Raw genomic sequence first — 19868 nt, forward strand, 5'->3', positions numbered from 1 at the left:
AGATCTTTTATTTATGTGAGTGTGTATGTATGTACCACAGGCATGCTTGGTGCACACAGAGGCCAGAACACATCAGATCATCTGGGTCTGGATTTATAGATGCTTATGAGCTGCCATGTGGTTGATGGGAATCACACCCAGTACCCTTAACCACGGAGCCATCCCTCCAGCCCTAGTTTAAAAAGGGGGGGGGGCAGTACTGAAGTCGGGAAACCTGCTGTAGACTAGGCCATTCAGTCCAAATTTCGCATAGCAGAACTGCAGGCACATAATGACGCATGGGCTGCTTCCTCTTTTGTGTACCGCTGAGAACACCTAAGAGTAATTTAGCTCCATCAGTGACGGCTGTTTGTTTCTTAAAACTTCTGGAGAATAGGAAGTCCAAGATCTTCTGTATCTGGGGTCTCGCAGTCTCTGATACCCATGGGCAGGGGATGGGTAGACGCAGAGTCAACAACAAAGACTGGGAGGTTTGCAGGCAATCTCATTTATTAAACAAAGGGCTGAAGTATTTATGTGTGGCTTTTTGGCGGGCTTTTGCTTCCAGCTGCTGTGGCGTTTCTTGGTTGGCTCTAGGCTGCATGTCATCATCTTTTGGTTTGGAGCTTGTGGGTCAGGTTTCCTCTGGCCAGAGTGCTCTCTGCACGTCACAGCTCATTGTTTGCTTACGGCGTGACCCAGTGCTTTGGCCTTACCGCCTCACCAAGTGACAGCAGGGCCTGTATCTTCATAAGTGGTACTGTATAGGGGTCCTCACACAGCTGAAGAAACTCAGAATAACACCACTCAAAACTGCTAATCCCGTCCTTGAGGGGTCCGCCCTTGTGATTCATCACTTCAAGGGCCCTGACCTTCATGATACCACCCCAGTGAGGATTAGGTTTCTTTTGTCTTGTTTTAAAGATATATTTATTGTGTACATACATGTGTATGTGTGTGTCTGTATCTGTTAGTTTTGTTTTTCTAATTAGCTCACAGAGACCCTCCTGCCTCTGCCTCCTGGGTGCTTGTATTAAAGACATGCACTGATGCCTGACTCAGCATGAGTTTTGGAGAAGACATAGACATTTCCAGATTGCTGACTCTAACTAACATACAGTGTATATTCTGAGTTGTAAGATTGAGTGCCTTAACACCTAAGTCTGTCATCCATCAACTATTCCAGAAAGCAATATTTCTTTTCCCTCCTGAAATGTACTACTTAGTCATAGCATCTGGATGAGAAAACTCTTTATAGCTCAGGCTGTCCTGGAACTCACTCTGTAGACCAGGCTGGCCTCACATAGAGATCCACCTGCATCTGCCTCTGAGTGCTGGGATTAAAGGCGTGTGCCCCCCACCCCAGCCCACACTGGCTGGGAAAGGTGCAGTTTATTTGAACCCCAACATTTTGAATGTTTGAGTGATAGATAAAATGAGACTGTATTCTCCCCTACCCCCTCTTTTTCCAGGCTTTCATAGAGACCATGTTTTCCAGTAAAGCTCCGGTAGACGAAGCCTTTCTTTATGCCAAGGTAAGCTCAGGTAGCAGAAAGGTCCTGTCGGGGCAAATGTCTAGTCAATTCTCTGGTTGGTGGGTGGTATTGGCTTGCAGGCAGGCAGAGTAGTGACAGCATCTATCTCCTTCTCGTAGTGTTGTTAACTTATGCATCTAAAGCATGCAGAGTTACATTGAAGAAAAGTGCAGAGAGAGCCAGTGAGGAAAGATTAGACAGTATGAACGGAGACAAACACCTAGTCCATGTAAAGGAAGGAAGGTCTGGGGCAACACTTAGTGGGGCCAGTGGGGCAGCCCTCAGGGTGTACTGAAGGTGGCAGAGTTTACAGTTTCCCAGCATCCTTTTCCTACCCCGAGCACTCAGGTTGATAACTGTTTGCAAGACTACAAATAGCCGTGTTTAGGTAGTGTTACAAATCTAAGCCATATGTTATTGTTTAGCTGATAAGAATAGCCTTGTGTGTCTTTTTGGACTCAGCCTTCTTTACATATTTTCTCTGTCTTCCGGACTTACTTTGAAAACCATGGGAAGCTTAAATTACAGGAGATTAACTAAGGTCCGGGCCAGATGTATTGGTGCATTCAGATTGCAGCACTTAGGAAATGGACACATGATGGTCAGGAGTTGGGGTCATCCTCAAGTGTGAGGTCAGTCTGGGCTCCATGAGCTCCTGCCTCAACAAATACATGTGTATAGTGAAGCTGGATGACAGGGTTGCAGTAAGAGGGCATTTATAGACTAGAATATATATATAGTCCATCAGGTAAGCGTCAAAGAAGTGTGCTGAGTTGATGGCATAAAATGTTTGGTTAGGTATGACCAGTGTTCCAGTAATGACTTAGAGTAAGCACCTCTGTGGTGGCTGAAGACAGCCTGAGCTGGAACAGTTCCACAGAAAACGTGTGAGTCAAACTTTGTTGTTTTTCACAGTTTGAATTTGAATGCCGAGCCCGAGGTGCAGACATCTTAGCCTACCCACCTGTGGTTGCAGGCGGTAATCGCTCGAACACTTTGCACTATGTGAAGAACAATCAGCTCATCAAGGTAATCAGAATGCCCCTGCAGTCTGCTCCCTGAGAGGCCTGGGTTCCCCAGTAGAAAACTCACTACCCTTCCCTCGCCAATGGAATGCCATTTAAAAAGCACTTTATGAGCTATAAAATGGTTTTATGGATGTTATTTCATTAGTCCTTGGAGTAGCCCTGTGAGGTAAGAACAATTACTAGCATGCTTGCTTAGTGGACGAAAAGGATAATCTAAACTTTAGCAAGCCACAGTACACAGGCAGGGTCTGAGACCAGGCGGGTAGCCTCCAGAGTGTCGCCATGCCTGTGGAGCTACTTGAGCTGGATTGCCTTTGTGGGCTTTCTCAACCTACTAGTTCAGGATCGTCTTTTTTTTTCTGTGAATTTATTGTGGTGGTAATCATGTCTTTGTCTTGTCTTTTTTGGTTGGTTGGTGTAAGTGATGGTGGTGTTTTAGAGACCTAGTCTGAAATAGCCCAGACTGGCCTTGAACCCAGGGAGTAGCCAAGAATGACCCTGACCCTTCCGGTGTGCCTCTCCCTCTAGGGTAGGATTACAGGGAGATGCCACCCTGCCCAGTTTTGTGCAGTGCTGGGGATGGAACCCAAAGCTGGGTCACACTAAGCAAGCACTGCCGAGCCGCATTCATGTCCACACCAGTCCGTTAGTTTTCCTTTACCACTAATGCGCATTTACATATTTGATCTTGTTTGTTTGGTTTGGTTTTGTTTTGTTTTGTTTTGTTTTTTTGGTTTTTCGAGACAAGGTTTCTCTGTGTAGCTTTGTGCCTTCCCTGGATCTCACTCTGTAGACCAGGCTGGCCTCGAACTCAGAGATCTACCTGTCTCTGCCTCCCGAGTGCTGGGATTAAAGGCGTGTGCCACCACCACCTAGCAATCTTGTTTATTTATTTATTTTTTTTTTAAAGAAGATTTATTTATTTATGTATACAGTGTTCTGCTTGCATGTATCCCTTCAGGTCAGAAGAGGGCACCAGATCTCATTGCAGATGGTTGTGAGCCACCATGTGGTTGCTGGGAATTGAACTCAGGACCTCTGGAAGAACAGCCGGTGCTCTTAACCTCTGAGCCATCTCTCCAGCCCTTATTTTTTAACCTATATAACCTCAGAATGTGTGGGGGCAGGGTGGTGGTGTTGGCAGAATCTCCTCCATAGCCCAGGCTAGCTTAGAATTCTCTTGTAGCCCAAGCCTGCCTCAGACTTGCAGCGATCCTCCTGCCTTGGTGTCTCTCCCAAGTGCTGGCATTACAGTGGACATAGCAGTCCAGCTTTGAAACCATTTTACCTCCACCTGGTTGACTGCCCTCCAGTGGCACACAGCTGCGATGTGTCTGTTTCCCTGGTGTAGAAGAACAAAGGAGGGTCTAAGGGTTAAGTCAGTTCTCATAGAGCGACTAAGACATGGTGTGATGTTTCTCACTCTCTTTGGAGTAACCTAGAGGCTTTGTGATGTGATACTCAACGGCTTGAACTCCAAGGCCATGGTAAGCCTAGCCACCTTTCCCAAAAGCTAAACAGAAATTCATAGAAATTAGGACATTACAGGCCGGGCGGTGGTGGTACACACCTTTAATCCCAGCACTGGGGAGGCAGAGGAAGGCAGATCTCTGTGAGTTCTAGGCCAGCCTGGTCTACAGAGTGAGTTCCAGGAAAGACTCCAAAGCTACACAGAAACCCTGTCTCAAAAAAACAAAAAGAAAAAAAGAAAAAGAAATTAGGACATTACAACATTTAACATTTAACTTTTTATTTAAAAACATCATTTGTTTCATAAAAATGAGACTTAAGTAATAGAGTTTTGGGGGCGGAATTAAAGAGACAAGTCTAACCCTGTAACCCAGCCTTAAGCATCATCTTGTGTCAACCTTCTGAGAGTAGCTGGAACACCAGGCATATGCAGTGTTTTTTGGGCTTTGTACTGTTGTTTGGAGTACTAGGGGTCAGACTTGGGGTGCCAGGGGTGCTGTATAGTGCAAACACAATTGGTTTATTTTGTTTTGTTTTGTTTTTCATTTCATTTAGATTTAATTAAACATCACATTCTCAGAATTTATTATAAAAACAAAAACAAATAGAATTGCTTGTCTATTCATTTTTGTAATTAATTTATTTATTTCACAATTTTTTTAAAAGATTTAATTTTTATGTGCATTGGTGTTTTGTCTGTGTGTATGTCTATGTGAGGGTGTTAGATCCCTGGAACTGGAGTTACAAACAGTTGTGAGCCATACCAATGCTAGGAATTGAACCCAGGTCCTTTAGAAGAGCAGCCAATGCTCTTAACCCCTCTGCCATCTCACCAGCCCCACAATTAGTATTTTTAAGTGACTTTAATGCTATAATTTTTTTTAAGATTTATTTTATGTGTATGGTGCTCTATCTGCATGTATACCTACGTGCCACAAGAGGGCACCTGATCCCATTAATAGATAGCTGTGAGCCACTATGTGGTTGCTGGGAATTGAACTCAGGACTTTTGGAAGAGCTGCCAATGCTCTTAACCTCTGAGCCATCTCTCCAGCTCTAAATTTTTCTTAATTTCTTAATGTGACAATAGACATTTATATGTTATTTCCAAATTTACAATGTTAAAAACAGTGTTCTTAGCCGAGCAGTGGTGGCACACGCCTTTAATCCCAGCACTCAGGAGGCAGAGGCAGGCGGATCTCTGTGAGTTCGAGGCTAGCCTGGGCCTGTTCCAGGAAAGGCACAAAGCTACACAGAGAAACCCTTTGTCGGGGGAAAAAAAAAAAAAAAACAGTGTTCTTTGGGCTTATAGTCTTTGTCCTGGCATATAAGATGTCAAGTATGTGGCTGGAGAGATGGCTTAGTGGTTAAGATAACAAATTTATCCAAGGAACATGTAATAGTAGAATTGCTGGGTTGAAAGATGCACATATTTGCATCTTGGATAATACCAAACATTTCTAAATTGATTATAGCAATTAAATTTCTTTTCCTACGATAACTTTATACATTTTTCTACCACTTTGTCTATTTTACCTAAGTCATGGTCATGTCAATCTGCTCCATAATCATAGTTAATATGTCTTTTCTCAAAAATAAATCTCACTGGACAGTTACTTTAAGAAGTAAACATGATAGCTGGGTTTGTGTGCTGTGCCTTTAATCCCAGCCCTCTGAAGGCAGAGACAAGCAGATCTCTGGTATGAGTTTAAGACCAGCCTGGTCTTCATAGTAAGTTCTAGGCCCACCAGGGCTACATAGAGAGACCCTTTCCCAAAAAACCAACTTGGTTTTATGTAAATTAATTTAATTCTGCTTCCCACATCTATAGGTTTATGTCTTTAATCAGTTGTCAGTATCTCAGATACAATTCTTTTTTTTTTTTTTTTTTTTTTTAAAGATTTATTTATTTATTATGTGTACAGAAGAGGGTACCAGATCTCATTACAGATGGTTGTGAGCCACCATGTGGTTGCTGGGAATTGAACTCAGGACCTCTAGAAGAGCAGTCAGTGCTCTTAACCGCTGAGCCATCTCTCCAGCCCTCAGATACAATTCTTAAGGTATCATCATCCCTGTTTATTCATTCCTTACTTCTTCAAGGTCTTCAGATAGATGTGTCCTGCACCTGTCTTTCTGTTCTCTGTTTGATGCTTCCCCTTGCCTCGACCCTGTCGTGTTCTAGGTGATAGTGTTCGATATAGCGATCATCGTTGGGACATGTCCTATGTGCTATTAACTTCACCCACAATTGCCAGGTCTAGTTTTTGTTTTTGTTTCTGAGGTAGAGTGTTGCTGTATAGCACCAGCTAGCCTGGAACTCAGAGATCTCCCTGTCTCTGCCTCCTGAGTGCTAAGATTGAAGGTGTGTATCACCACACCCAGCCTTGGGTTGGTTTTTTTTTTTAAGCAAAAGTCTTTTCAGGGGGCTGGAAAAATGGCTCAGTGGTTAAGAGCACTGGCTGCTCTTTCAGAGGTCCTGAGTTCAATTCCCAGCACCCACATGGCAGCTCACAACTGTCTATTAACTCAAGTTTCAGAGGACCTGAAATTTCCCATGGCAAAACACTAATGCACATTTTTTTTTAAAAAAAAAATCTTTCCAATATATTTTATATAATGTGAATATTTTATAAAGTGTTTTATATAGGGCCAAGTTGGCTTTTAGCAAGGACTTTTATTCCATCCTGTTGCCATTTCTTCCATCCTCTTTCCCCTCCCCCAGACATAGTTTCTTTGTGTATCCCTTACTGTTCTGGAACTCACTCTGTAGACCAGGCTGGCCTCAAACTCAGAGGTCTACCTGCCTCTACTCCTCACCCTCACCCTGAGTGTTGGGACTAAAGGTGTGCACTACCACTACCTGGCTAAATGCCATCATTTTTATGCCAAAGTCTGTTTTTATTTATATATGACAAAGATATGCCCTATCTTTAAGGGCATGATTAAATCAGAACAAATACACTCAACGTTTTCTTCTTTCCCACATGTGTTTTGACAGCAGGAAAGAAATGCTAAAATTAAGAGGCTAAGAGTAGTAATCTGTGTGAGTTCAAGGCCAACCTCGTCTACATAGCAAGTTCCAGACCAGCCAGAGCTATACACAGAGACCCTAAGAGGAAGATGCTCAGAGTAATTGCGTTTTAGTAAGGAAGTAGATTAACATACATAGTTTATTATTATTAGGATTGTCAGGCTTCTGTAGCAAGCAGCCTTACTCAATGAACCATCCTGCTGGCCCCAAAGACTTTTCTTTTCCACTTAATTTGTGTCTGTGAGTGTTTTGTCTGCATGGGCTCATGGAGATGAGAAGAGGTTATCAGATCCCCTGGAACTGGATTTATGGGTGGTTGTGAGTCACCATGGGAGTTTGGGGAACCAAACTCAGTTTCTCTGCAAGAACAAGTGCTCTTAACCACCAAGCCATCTCTCCAGCCGCCCCTACCCCCCCCACCCCCAGACATTTAGACAGGAAGAAACAACCTGCAGTTGTGAGATTGCTGGATGGATCCCTCCTCCCCTTTCTTTGTTCCAGGATGGTGAGATGGTGCTTCTTGATGGAGGTTGTGAATCTTCCTGCTATGTGAGTGACATCACCCGGACATGGCCTGTCAATGGCAGGTAGGGACTCTACAGAGTAACATGCCCCATGGCACCTTGGGATTTGGTTGGTGTAGGGATGTATTTTGAGTAAATGGCTCTTATATGTCGTCAGCTGTCTTTACAAAGCTTTTTACTGTTTTTGTTTTGGGCTGTTTTGTTCATTATGTAGCATAGTAAGGCACATAGAAAGACTTAACACAGGGCTGAAGAAATGGCTCAATGGTTAAGAGCACTGACTGCTCTTCCAGAGGTCCTGAGTTCAATTCCCAGCACCCACATGGTGGGTGGCTCACAACCACCCGTAATGAGTTCTGGTGCCCTCTTCTGGCCTGCAGGGACACATGCAGGCAGAATACTATATACATAATAAATAAATAAATCTTTAAAAAAAAAAAAAGAAAGAAAGACTTAACACAGCCGGGCTGTGGTGGCGCACACGCTCGGGAAGCAGCCAGGTGAATTTCTGTGAAGCCAGCCAGGTCTACAGAGCAAGATCCAGGACAGGCACCAAAGCTACACAGAGAAACCCTGTCTCGGAAAAAAAAAGAAAAAGAAAGACTTAACACATGAATCACATATACTTTGTTTTGGTATTTGCATTTGTAGTTTTCTTTATTGCTGTTTTGCCTTCTAATTATAATGCCTTATTCAAGGTACAGTAGAATATCTTCATTGGGTTAACACTCCACAGACAATGATTATAAAATCTCAACAAAATACTAAGAACAATTTGAAGCCACTAGAGAATATCCACTATAGGCACAAACTTCAAGTCTTTATACATACGTGTGTGTGTGTGTGTGTGTGTGTGTGTGTGTGTGTGTGTGTGTGTGTTTATTTTTGCTTGCATGTTTGTAATGCCCACAAACCAGAAGAGGATATTGGATCCCCTAAAACTAGAGTTATAAACAGCTATAAGCTGGGGCTAGAGAGGTGGCTCAGAGATTGGGAGCACTGGCTGCTCTTCCAGAAAACCCAAGTTCAATTCCCAGCACCCACATGGCAGCTCACAACTGTCTGTAACTCCAGTTCCAGGGGTTCTGACACCCTCACACAGACACACATGCAGGCACACCAACGCACATAAAATAAAAATAAATAAATCATTTTAAAAAAAAAAAACAGCTGTGGCCATCATTTGGACATTCAGAGTTAAACCCAGGTCCTCTGGAAGAGCAGCTGGTCTCTAAACCACTGAGCGAATTTCCTAGTCCACAGTGCTTTACCAGTGTAACGCCAGTCTCAGCAGCTTAAGATGGCAGAGAACAGCCGGGCAGCAGTGCCATGCCTTTAATCCCAGCAGTCCGAGGCAGAGGCAGGTGGATCGCTTGTGTTCTCGGCCAGCCTGATCTACAAAGTGAGTTCTAGGACAGCCAGGACTACACAGAAATAGTCTCACCACACCTCCACCCAAAAAAAAAAAAAAATGACAGAAAACAGATTGAGGTCCTGGCAAACAAACCAGAAATATGGGGGAAATTCTTGAAGAGAAGGAACTAGAGAGAGTAAACCCCTGAATCTTCATGTAAACTATTCAGAAATTATTGACTGATCACAAAACTTTGCTAGAGAGGCACTAGAGCACTCAGTGAAACACCACCGTCTGGAAGCTGAGTAAACTAAACAGAAAGTCTAGTTGCTTCCCATTGAGAACAGATGTGCTTTGGATCCGGCCAAGGTGAGAAAAAGCACTCTTCAGAAGAATATAACCCCAAAAGCAACCAGAAAAAAAATAATACAAATAAGTATACCTAACAGGCCAATAGAGAAGTTAAAATGGAATGCTTAAAAAAAAAAAAAAAAAAAAATGGAGGGCCTGGCAGGATGGCTTTAGAGGGTGAAGGCACTGGCCACCAAGCCTTGGGACCTGAATTGAAACCATCCTGGAACTCACACAGAGAACTGACTTTCCCAGCTCATCCTCTATCCTCCAGCCCTCCACATGTGCACCGTGGCGTGAATCCATCCACATGCATACACAAACACAGAGTAAATAAACAAAAGTTTTTCTCTAAAAGAAATGTTATTGGCCAAAAAGTAGAAAAGGAAGAAAAAACACAAAAGCATACACGCATACACACGTGCACAGATGAAGAAGAAAATAGCAAAAATGACAGGACTAAATACAGCTCTGTCATTAATGACACCAAAACTGTTTATAAATGAAGCACCTTCATTTTTAAAAAAAAAAAAATTATTTATGAGCCTGGCAGCAGAGCCAGGCAGATCTCTGTGAGTTCTAGGCCATCCTGGTTTACAGAGTGAGATCCAGGAAAGGCGCAAAGCTACACAGAGAAACCCTGTCTCGAAAAATAGAAAGAGGGAGGGAGGGAGGGAGGGAGGGAGGGAGGGAGGGAGGGAGGGAGAGAGAGAGAGAGAGAGAACAAAAAAATAAATAAATAAGTAAATGAAAAGATTTATTTAATTATTGTGTATACAGTGTTCTGTCTGAATTTATGCCTGCAGGCCAGAAGAGGGCACCAGATCTCATGGTTACAGATGGTTGTGAGCCACCATGTGGTTGCTGGGAATTGAACTCAGGACCTCTGGAAGAACAGCCAGTGCTCTTAACTGCTGAGCCATCTCTTCAACCTGCACTTTATTTTTTAATAATTGGAGATGGTCTTGCTATGTCTTGCTATGTACCCCAGGCTAGCCTCAGACTATGTAGCTCAGGCTGACCTTGAACTCACAATCTTCCTTACTTCACCTGCAGTTAACCTTGGAGGGCAGAGGAGGTGGTTATCTGCAACTTCCAGGGCTACATAGTAAGACTCTGTCTCAAAAAAACAAACTGAGTACAGGAAGCACAGGCATGTGCCACTGTTCTTGACAAAAAGCACACACCCCCTTTTTGTTTTTGTTTTTGTTTTTTTGAGCAGGTTTCTCTGTATAGCCCTGTTCTAGAACTCACTCTGTTGTAAACCGTACTGGCCTCAAACTCAGAGATCTGCCCTCCTCTACAGAGATCTGTGCACTACTACTGCCCAGCACAAAAATCACTTTAAATAAAAACTATTAAATCATGAAAATAAAAAGGTGGAGAAAGACATTTCCATGAAAACATCGACTCTAAGGAAGCTAAAATGGTATGGCTTCTTGATCTTTTGGCTGAGACCAAGAGTAAACAGTGACATTGATACAAACAAAATCGACGTGAGGACAAGAGTGTGGTCAGAAGTAAAGCAGAGCGTGGATGACAGTGACAGTGGTTGTGTGCACAGGGCTCCTGAAACAGCTCCAGCGTACACAAAGGAACACGGAAAAGACTGCAGAGAAATGGGTGGGCCCGTACAGTAGGCGATTTACAGTCTCGTTAATGTATAGGACAAGTGTTCACAGCGATCATGAGATATTTAGCTGCAGACCAAACAAATCATAGTGATATATATATATATATATATTCCCCTTTTGGTTTGGTTTGGTTTGGTTTTTCGAGACAGGGTTTCTCTGTGTAGTTTTGGTGCCTGTCCTAGATCTCACTCTGTAGACCAGGCTGGCCTCTAACTTGGAGATCCACCTGCCTCTGCCTCTCCAGTACTGGGATTAAAGGCGTGCGCCACCATGCCCAGTTTACAGGTAGATGTTAGAGTCTCCAAATAGTAGAGGTCGAAAGATGGCTCAGTAATGAAGAGTCCTTGCTCCTCTTCCAGAAGACCCATGTCAGGCAGCTCACAACTGCTTGTAAGTCCAGCTCCAGGGGCCTTGTCAGGCACTGCATTCACATGCACAAACCATGAACACGCACATACATAACTTAAAATAAACACGGTCTCTTTTTAAATCGCCAAGTAGTTGGAAAACTGAATATGAGACCAATGTGGTGCTGTACTTCTAAACCCAGGACTCAGGGAGCTGAAGCAGAATGATAAAGAGTTAAAGATCAGGGGCTGGAGAGATGGCTCAGCAGATAGACGAGACCAGCCTGGTCTACAGAGAGAGTTCCAGGACAGCCAAGGCTACACAGAGAAACTGTCTCAAAAAAACAACAAAAAAAAAAAGAGAGAGAGAGAGAGAGAGAAAACACTGTATATAGATATTAGGGGAATATAGCTGAAGCAGGATCTCACTTAGTAACCCAAACTATTGGCACATTTACTGTATAGCTCAGGCTGGCCTCAAACTTACAGTCCTCCTGCCTCAACCTAATGAGTATTGGGATTACTAGTCCTGTACCACCATGCCCAATTTAGAAATTGATAAACTTTAAATGTTTAAACTGGAATGGAAAGTGGTAGGTACTTGCCTAGGATTTACAAGGTTTGGGGTTCAAACTGTAACACGAGAAATAAAAAGGAGGAAAAGGTTTAGATCAGTGATGTAAACTTCCACCTTCAACTGAAGGGCCAGCAGGATGGTGGGCTGGGGAAACAGCTGCTGCCAGGCCCGTCTACCCGACTCGCATTCGTTTGCTTTCCTGTCCGTAGGTTCACCGCTCCTCAGGCAGAGCTCTATGAAGCTGTTCTGGAGATCCAGAGAGCGTGTTTGACACTGTGCTCTCCCGGGACAAGCTTGGAGAACATCTACAGCGTGATGATGACACTAATGGGACAGAAGCTGAAGGACCTGGGCATCGTGAGGAGCAGCAAAGAAAGCGCCTTCAAGGTACCTCCTCCTCTCCACCCAGTCCTGGAGAACGGCCAGCATGCTGCTCCAGTGTTGCCCCACTTAGTAACACAAGACAGACTTAGACACTGTCTTTGCAGTTCTTTGTAAGATGGATATAGCTCTACCGTGGATTAAAACAAAGGAGGCGGGTCCTTATTTTTGCCAGAAGATGGCAGCACATTCTGAGTCGTTGCGTGCCAAAGCATAAGTGAGTGCTCAGAAAACAAAAAATTAAGTCTGTCCAGGCAGGGCGGGAAGGAACACAGACAAGGAAAAAGGTTAACTCCTAAACCTTTCCTGGGGACTCTGGAGGTCAGAGGCGAGGCTGTTTATTGGTTCAGTTACATTACTGAGACTTAGCAAAATGCCGAAGGGCTACATCTTTAATGGGTTTTGTCAGTGTCTAAATGTATGGTATTCGTTATAATTGCAAAAATCTGAGTCACACAAGCATTAGGCATCTTCTATCTCCAAGTTGAGACTTCCAGGACTTCTATTAGCAGAAAAAGAAGTTATAAATTCCCTGTGCCAAGCCAGCAAATATTTAACTAACTGGTAGAAATATCTAAGCCAGTGAATATACAATCATGCCTATTCCACAATTTGATGTGGTATACTCAGAGTTTCTAGAGTAGGCTACCCAAGAGAGATGTGTGAGTTATACCTTATTTTTTATGTCATTGATGGTGGGGTCATCATAACCTAGGCTGGTCTTGAACTCCTGATTCTCCTGTCTCCACCCAAGTGTGTGCTCAGAGTTTGTATCTTCCTTCTTTGCTTGGTTGGTTGGTTGATTGGTTGGTTTGGTTTTCCGAGATAGGGTTTTTCTATGTACCAGCGCCAGAACTGGAACTCACTTTGTAGAAGACCAAGCTGGCCTCGAACTCACAGATTCCCTGTCTCTGCCTCCCAGGTGCTAGGATTAAAAGCATGCAGCACCACTGCCCTGCATGTCTTCCTTGTATGACTTGAAAGGATAACAACATTACTGTCTTCCCTTTCTCAAAAAAGGAGATTCCCCTGTGCTAGGATCAAACTGGAGACCTGCATATGGTCAGCAAAAACTGCTGAGCTTTATCCTCTTGCCGGAAACGGTTTTCTTTTGTCAGTTATTGCTGTTCCTTAGCCTGTGTTCAGTAAACTTAGCAGAGGGATGAGAGGCAGTATAGTAAGTGTGCTAATGGCACAGTTGCATAGAGGACGTAACAGTTTGCCAGGCGTGGACTTGGCTCAGTGAGTACAGTGCTTTCCAGTGCAAGTGTGAGGACCTAAATTCCAGTCCCCAGCATCCACTTACAAAAGTTGGTGTGGAGGCTGGAGAGATGACCCAGAGGTTGGGAGCACTGGCTGCTCTTCCAGAGGACCCAAGTTACATAGAGGCTCAGGAACATCTGTAACTACAGTCCCAAGGGATCTGATACCCTCTTCAGGCCTTTGAGGGTACTAAGTGCATGCAAAGTATACATACATGCATGCAGGCAAACACTCATGCTGGTAAAATTAAGTAACTCTTCAAGAAAAGAAGACTGAGCCGGGCGGTGGTGGTGCACACCTTTAATCCCAGCACTTGGGAGGCAGAGACAGGTAGAACTCTGTGAGTTCAAGGCCAGCCTGGTCTCCAAAGCGAGTTCCAAGAAAGGCACAAAGCTACACAGAGAAACCCTGTCTCAAAAAACAAAAAAAAGAAAAGAAGACTGGGCAATAGTGGCTCATGCCTTTAATTCCATCACTCCGAGGCAGAGGCAGGTGAGTTCGAGGTCATCCTGGTCTGCAGAGTGACGTCCTTCCAAGACAGCCAGGACTACACAGAGAAACCCTGTCTCTTTAAAAAAAAAAAAAAAAAGACTAGCCACAGCAACCTGTTCCCATAATCCCAGCACTGGGTGGTGGAGACCATAGAAACCTCTGGGAAACCTCTGCAAGTTCATCAAGAAAAAAGATGGGGGGAAGTGCAGAAATGACAATAGAGTTCCATGTATAAAGTCACGAGCCATCAAGCCTGCTGGCCTGAGTTCATTCCCAGAACCTACATGCTAGGAGGAGAGACAGGCTGTGCTCTTCCCTCCCCGTACATTAGGCATGTACACTCACAAAAGCACAGCAACGAACCTGTCAATCAAGAAACAAGCTGGGGCTGGAGAGATGGCTCAGAGGTTAAGAGCACTGGATGCTCTTCCAGAGGACCCGGGGTTCAATTCCCAATACCCACATGGTGAGCCACAACCATCTGTAATGAGATCTGATGCCCTTTTCTGTCAAGGAGGCATACATGCAGGCAGACCACTGTGTACATAATAAATAAATAAGTCTTTTTGTTTGTTTGTTTGTTTGTTTTTTTCAAGACAGGGTTTCTCTGTGTAGCTTTGCGCCTTTCCTGGAACTCACTAGGTAGACCAGGCTGGCCTCGAACTCACAAAGATCCGCCTGCCTCTGCCTCCCGAGTGCTGGGATTAAAGGCGTGCGCCACTACTGCCCAGCTAAATAAGTCTTTTTTAAAAAAGAAAGGAAAGAAAGAAACAAGATGAAGTTCTGTAGAGGAAGACAGCCACCATCAACTCCAGCTTCAATAGGCACACTCGTGCGCCTGTGTACCTGCACACAAGTGCACACACCACACCACACCACACTACATCCCCCCAAAAGTGGCAGTTTGTCACGTCTCTTATGCATTAGTCCAAGGATAGTTTAAATATAACTGGCAGAAACTGGTAGTTATTAACACCACATCTCACTGATTTATCAATTTCAGTTTATCCATGCCAGCTCAGTGCCCTAATAATACTGTGGTAATTATCTTTTCCAGGCTGCTCGGAAATACTGCCCTCATCATGTTGGCCATTACCTTGGAATGGATGTCCATGACACTCCAGACATGCCTCGTTCACTCCCTCTGCAGCCTGGTATGGTGATCACAATTGAACCAGGTGAGGGACAGGTTAACCCTCAAGTATACATTGCTTATTTTTATTTACAGACTATAAAATACTTAGGTTTGTCTTGAGTTTTCTTGTTTAAGATCACACGCTTTAATTCACTCCTCCAATAAACAACAGATGGCAAGTCCTTTCTGTAAGTCGATATAAGAAATAAATCTTTGTTAATCCTGCCTTTGCCGGGCCAACTTGTGATAGTCACAGTTAGTCGTGGTGGGTTGTGACATCCGGCCACCTCCAGTGAACTGCCCACTGTTAGCCCACGGTTACTGCCTCAGGTGAGTGCCTAGTGGGCAGTGGAAGAGTCAGGTGGGGACCACAGTGGGTGCAGAGACTGAGGACAGCTGGCCGCTTAAACAACGATGCTGCTTGCATCATAAGAGCAGGACCCAGCGTTTGAAAATTGGGTGTGTTAGGACTGATAAACGTCTTTTTACATCATTTATTTGTTTGGTTTGGTTTTTGTCTTTTAGGGTTTTCTGTTTTGTTTTGTTTTGTTGTTTTTGCTTTTCTTTGAGACAGGGTTTCTGTATGTAACAGTCCTAGCTGCCCTGGAACTCACTCTGTAGACCAGGCTGGCCTTGAACTCACAGAGATCCCCCTGCCTCTGCCTCCCTAGAACTGGGATTAAAGGCATGCGCCACCGCCACCGCCCAGCAATAACTGTCTTTTTATACTAGCCTGTGAAAGCAGTCAGTTGTGTTTTGCTGCAGCATTGGAGGCTGTCCTGGTTAGAAATGGCTGCTGCAGTTGCTTCAGAGTATCTGAAGAAGTTTGCAGGTTCTTTTGTTTCGTTTTGTTTTGGAGACAGGGTTTATCTGTGTAATAGTCCTGGCTGTCCTGGAACTCTAATTTTTTTTTATTTGGGGGGGGGGGTATTTTTGGTTTTGTTTTTGGTTTGGTTTGGGTTTTTTTTGTTTTTTTGTTTTGGTTTTTGTTTTTTGTTTTTCTTGTTTTGGAGAGGGGCGTTGTCTGTGTAATAGTCCTGGCTGTCCTGGTTTTTCAAGACAGGGTTTCTCTGTGTAGCTTTTGGAGCCTGTCCTGAAACTCACTTTGTCGTAGACCAGGCTGGCCTCAAACTCACAGAGATCCACCTGCCTCTGCCTCCTAAGTATGTGCACCACCACCACCCAGCTTAAATATGTTTTAATACACTTTATGTTTTTTTACTTCGTTTTGGTTTTTGTTTTGTTGTTGTTGCCTTTGAGACAAGACATAACTGTTTGTTGTAGGCTGGCCTTTAACTCATTATGTAGCCCAGATAGTCTGCCTCAGCCTCCTCCTAAATTCATGTGTGTGCCACCACAGCTGACTTCATACTATATTTTAATCCAATAGCCTTTCTTCAGAGGATTTTTATCAAGGGAAGCTATACATTTATATAATCTGCTAGTTCCTAATATATATAACATATTTGTAAATTAGTGACTTTCTTAAACCATTAGACCATGACAGAATTACATGGTATCATCGTAGTTGAATACAGTTTGTAGTCTACTAAAAAAAAATGGCTGTAACAGTAGTAATCCTAGCTAGTGGATTCCACCTTGACTGAGCTTCATGTGCACAGCTCTGCTATGTGCAATACTTCATTTAGTTCTCACAGCTCTAAGGTAAGTGCAGTGAGTATCTGTCAGAGACAGATGAGGGAATTGTAACAGGTGAACTTGCTTCTGATCCACTGGTTACTGTCACTGGTCACAGCCCTTCTCTGTCTTCCTTAGGCATTTATATTCCAGAGGATGACAGAGATGCACCAGAGAAGTTTCGAGGTCTCGGAGTGCGGATTGAGGATGATGTCGTGGTGACTCAGGACTCACCTCTGATCCTTTCTGCAGATTGTCCCAAAGAGATGAGTGACATTGAACAGATCTGCAGCAGGACCTCTTGACCACCACTGGAGCCGTTACATCTCAGATCCAAGACTGGCATCCCTGCCTGTGTGTTCAGTCAGTGTCTCTGGGGGATTAGACCCAGGTTCCATGGGGAGTGCACAACTGTATGATGGATGTCCCTGGATATGAGGACATTTTCATGTTAAGTAGATGTAAATCTGAAATGGTAAACTCTGAAGCAGTCTGTTACTAGGACTTTAGCAACATTAATTTTGAAAAGTTAATGATCCAGAAAGTTTAACATGTGGATATAAAATACGGTTTTGGTTGTGTGTACCCATGCATTCCAGTTAACACATTTCAGCAAAAAAATCTCCTCTTCAAGTTCTTCTCTTCCTGCTCTTGTGCTGAGATCCACATCCTATCCTAAGATGCTTGTGTGATGCCTGTATTTTTATTCTTCACCAAAGTCTCTGCCTATGCTAAAAGCTACGTTTCAGTGTTCCAAGTGGCCAGTACTTCCACGATCTCTGCCTCCCCAGCCAATTTTTTCACATCAAGTGGGACCTCTCAGGCTCAGGAAACACGGATGTCCTGCAGTCTTTCCATTCAGAAACAGGACAGCAACACCAGCCACCCAACAAGAATCTTGATCTTTCTTGCCATTCGGTTGCCTAGCACCTAGAAAGTGCCCAGGTTCTTCTAAAGAAGAAGATGAAAGAGAAGGAAAAGTCTCTGTTTCCCCACAGATCCAGGCCTTGAGCTCTGTTTTCTTCAATTTAAAGGGGATTCTTTTTCAAACATTCACCTTCCTGTCCTTCATAGGTTCTTCTTAGACAAAATGTCATTGTGTGCCTTAGATCCTTCATCAGTTGCTTTCCTTTGTGACAGGCTCTTAATATAGCTCAGGCTGGACTCAAACTATCCATCTTCTTGTACCCTCTCCACCTTTATAGGGTTTTTGTGGTTTGGTTGGTTGGTTTTTCAAGACAGAGTTTCTCTGTGTAGCCCTGGCTGTCCTGGAACTCTCTCTGTAGACCAGGCTGGCCTCAAACTCAGAGAGATCTGCCCCCCTGCTGGGATTAAAGGCATGAGTCACCACCTCCCCAGCCCTTTATAGGTTCTTTTGAACTGATCCACACAGCTACTTGCAGTATTTATTGTCAAAATCATCATGATAGGACTCAGTCTGGGCATAATGGCTAGTGCCTGTAATTTCAGTATTCTAAAGGCAGAGGCAAGATTGTCACAAGTTCGTGCCCCAGACCAGCCTGGTCCATATAGCAGGTTACAAGCCAGCCATAGCAATACGATGAGACCCTGTCAAAAAAAATCAAAACAAAACAAAAATAGTGCTACAATCTCTTGTAGTACTGTATACCTCTACTGCCAATAAAAATAAAATCCACTCATGGTAGTTGTGAAAACCCTATGGTCTACTTTTTGTTTTGTTTTGGTTTAGTTTGCTTTTGGTTTTGGTTTTGGTTTTTCTAGACAGGGTTTCTCTGTGTGACAGCCCTGGCTGTCCTGAAACTCACTCTATAGACCAGGCTGGCCTCAAACTCACAGAGATCCGCCTGCCTCTGCCTCTGGAGTGCTGAGATTAAAGGCGTGCACCATGTGGTCCACTCCTTACTCTAAGCTAGGGATGGCATGGCAATGGCTAAGAGTCATGTTTCTGTCTCCAAACATAGCATGAGGCTCAGTTGTACAGCACAGCTGCATGGTAAGCAGGAGGGCTGGATTAATGCAGGCGCTTTATTCAAAAGCTCATGCGATAGAGGGAAGCCCTAAGAGCTAGTGTGTTAACTTCTTTTCAATCTGAGTGTGCACATAATACAGACAGACGGTACCCAGGCATAGTAGTGTACCCCATCATCACAGCACTTAAAGGACTGAAGCAGGGGATTGCTGTGAGTTCCAGACTAGCCTGGGCTACAGAGTGAGGCCCTGTTTCAAAAATGAATGTAATAGTAATGCAGAGACTGTAAGTAGAAAGTCCGGGTCCTGCCAGCTCAGGCCATAAGTAAAGCAGAGTGAGTTCCCCGTCCAGATGGTATCCCAGCCTCCTCTATCACACTGTTCCCAGAAACTCCTGCCAATTAAACTGACTTGGGATTTGAGTTGGACCCATCGCCACCACTGACTAGAAGACAATAAATGAAAGCATCATTTATTAAGCCAGGCAGTGGTTGCGCACACCTTTAATCCCGAGCACTCGGGAGACAGAGGCAGGCAGATCTCTGAGTTTGAGGATAGCCTGGTCTACATAACAAGTTCCAGGAGAGACCCTGTCTCAAAAAAAAAAAGAAAAAAGAAAAGAAATTTAAATGGGTACCCAAGCTGCTGGTGTCATAAAGAACACTGCACAGAGAGGTTTTTACAGTGTGGCTAGTGGTTTTTATTCTTAACTTCCTGAAGTGGCATCTAAGGCCCAAACCTTAGTAGACTGTGTAAGTTTTAAACCTGGTAAATCTTCTTTAAACTGACAAGTTTTCACATGTTCCTGGGGTGATGAAAAGGTGATGGTGATGAACATCATTAACTCCCAGCACTGTGACAGAATCCTGTGGTCACAGGGCTCATGGGTTCTGGACTTCTTCTCCTATGGCCACTGAGGGAGCTTTGACTATCAGTCAAAAGTATGGGTCCAGGGGTCACCACTGGACTTCAGACCCACCAGAATCCAGAAACTGCAGTCTTGGTCAACATTTCTTAATGCTTTGTATGACTTTTGTGCAATTATAAGTTCTGTTTGAACAAAACACTGTTACTCTTTAAGGCCCTATTCAGTGACAAAGGATGTATCACTCCCTAGTAAGAGAGTGCATTGTTACTGTCATTTTTAAAATATACTATAAAACAATACAGAATTTA

General features: G+C 43.9%; 1 protein-coding gene across 5 annotated transcripts in view; it reads left to right on the forward strand.

The window, feature by feature from the left end:
* Xpnpep3 (X-prolyl aminopeptidase 3) overlaps positions 1–19868 on the forward strand; it is a 57272-nt gene extending 37404 nt beyond the window's left edge. For 4 of the 5 annotated variants that reach the window (XM_042265200.2, XM_076556390.1, XM_042265201.2 and 1 more), the window contains 6 exons: positions 1452–1514; positions 2430–2543; positions 7548–7633; positions 12043–12220; positions 15027–15147; positions 16881–19868. In XM_042265200.2, the coding sequence (XP_042121134.1) occupies positions 1452–1514; positions 2430–2543; positions 7548–7633; positions 12043–12220; positions 15027–15147; positions 16881–17047 (729 nt within the window). In that variant the 3' untranslated portion in view covers positions 17048–19868. Of the gene's footprint in view, positions 1–1451; positions 1515–2429; positions 2544–7547; positions 7634–12042; positions 12221–15026; positions 15148–16880 lie in introns of those variants that run through there. The other variant, XM_042265202.2, reaches the window with a different exon arrangement.

Source organism: Peromyscus maniculatus, chromosome 20, assembly GCF_049852395.1.
Source record: "Peromyscus maniculatus bairdii isolate BWxNUB_F1_BW_parent chromosome 20, HU_Pman_BW_mat_3.1, whole genome shotgun sequence".
NCBI classification, from domain to species: domain Eukaryota; kingdom Metazoa; phylum Chordata; class Mammalia; order Rodentia; family Cricetidae; genus Peromyscus; species Peromyscus maniculatus.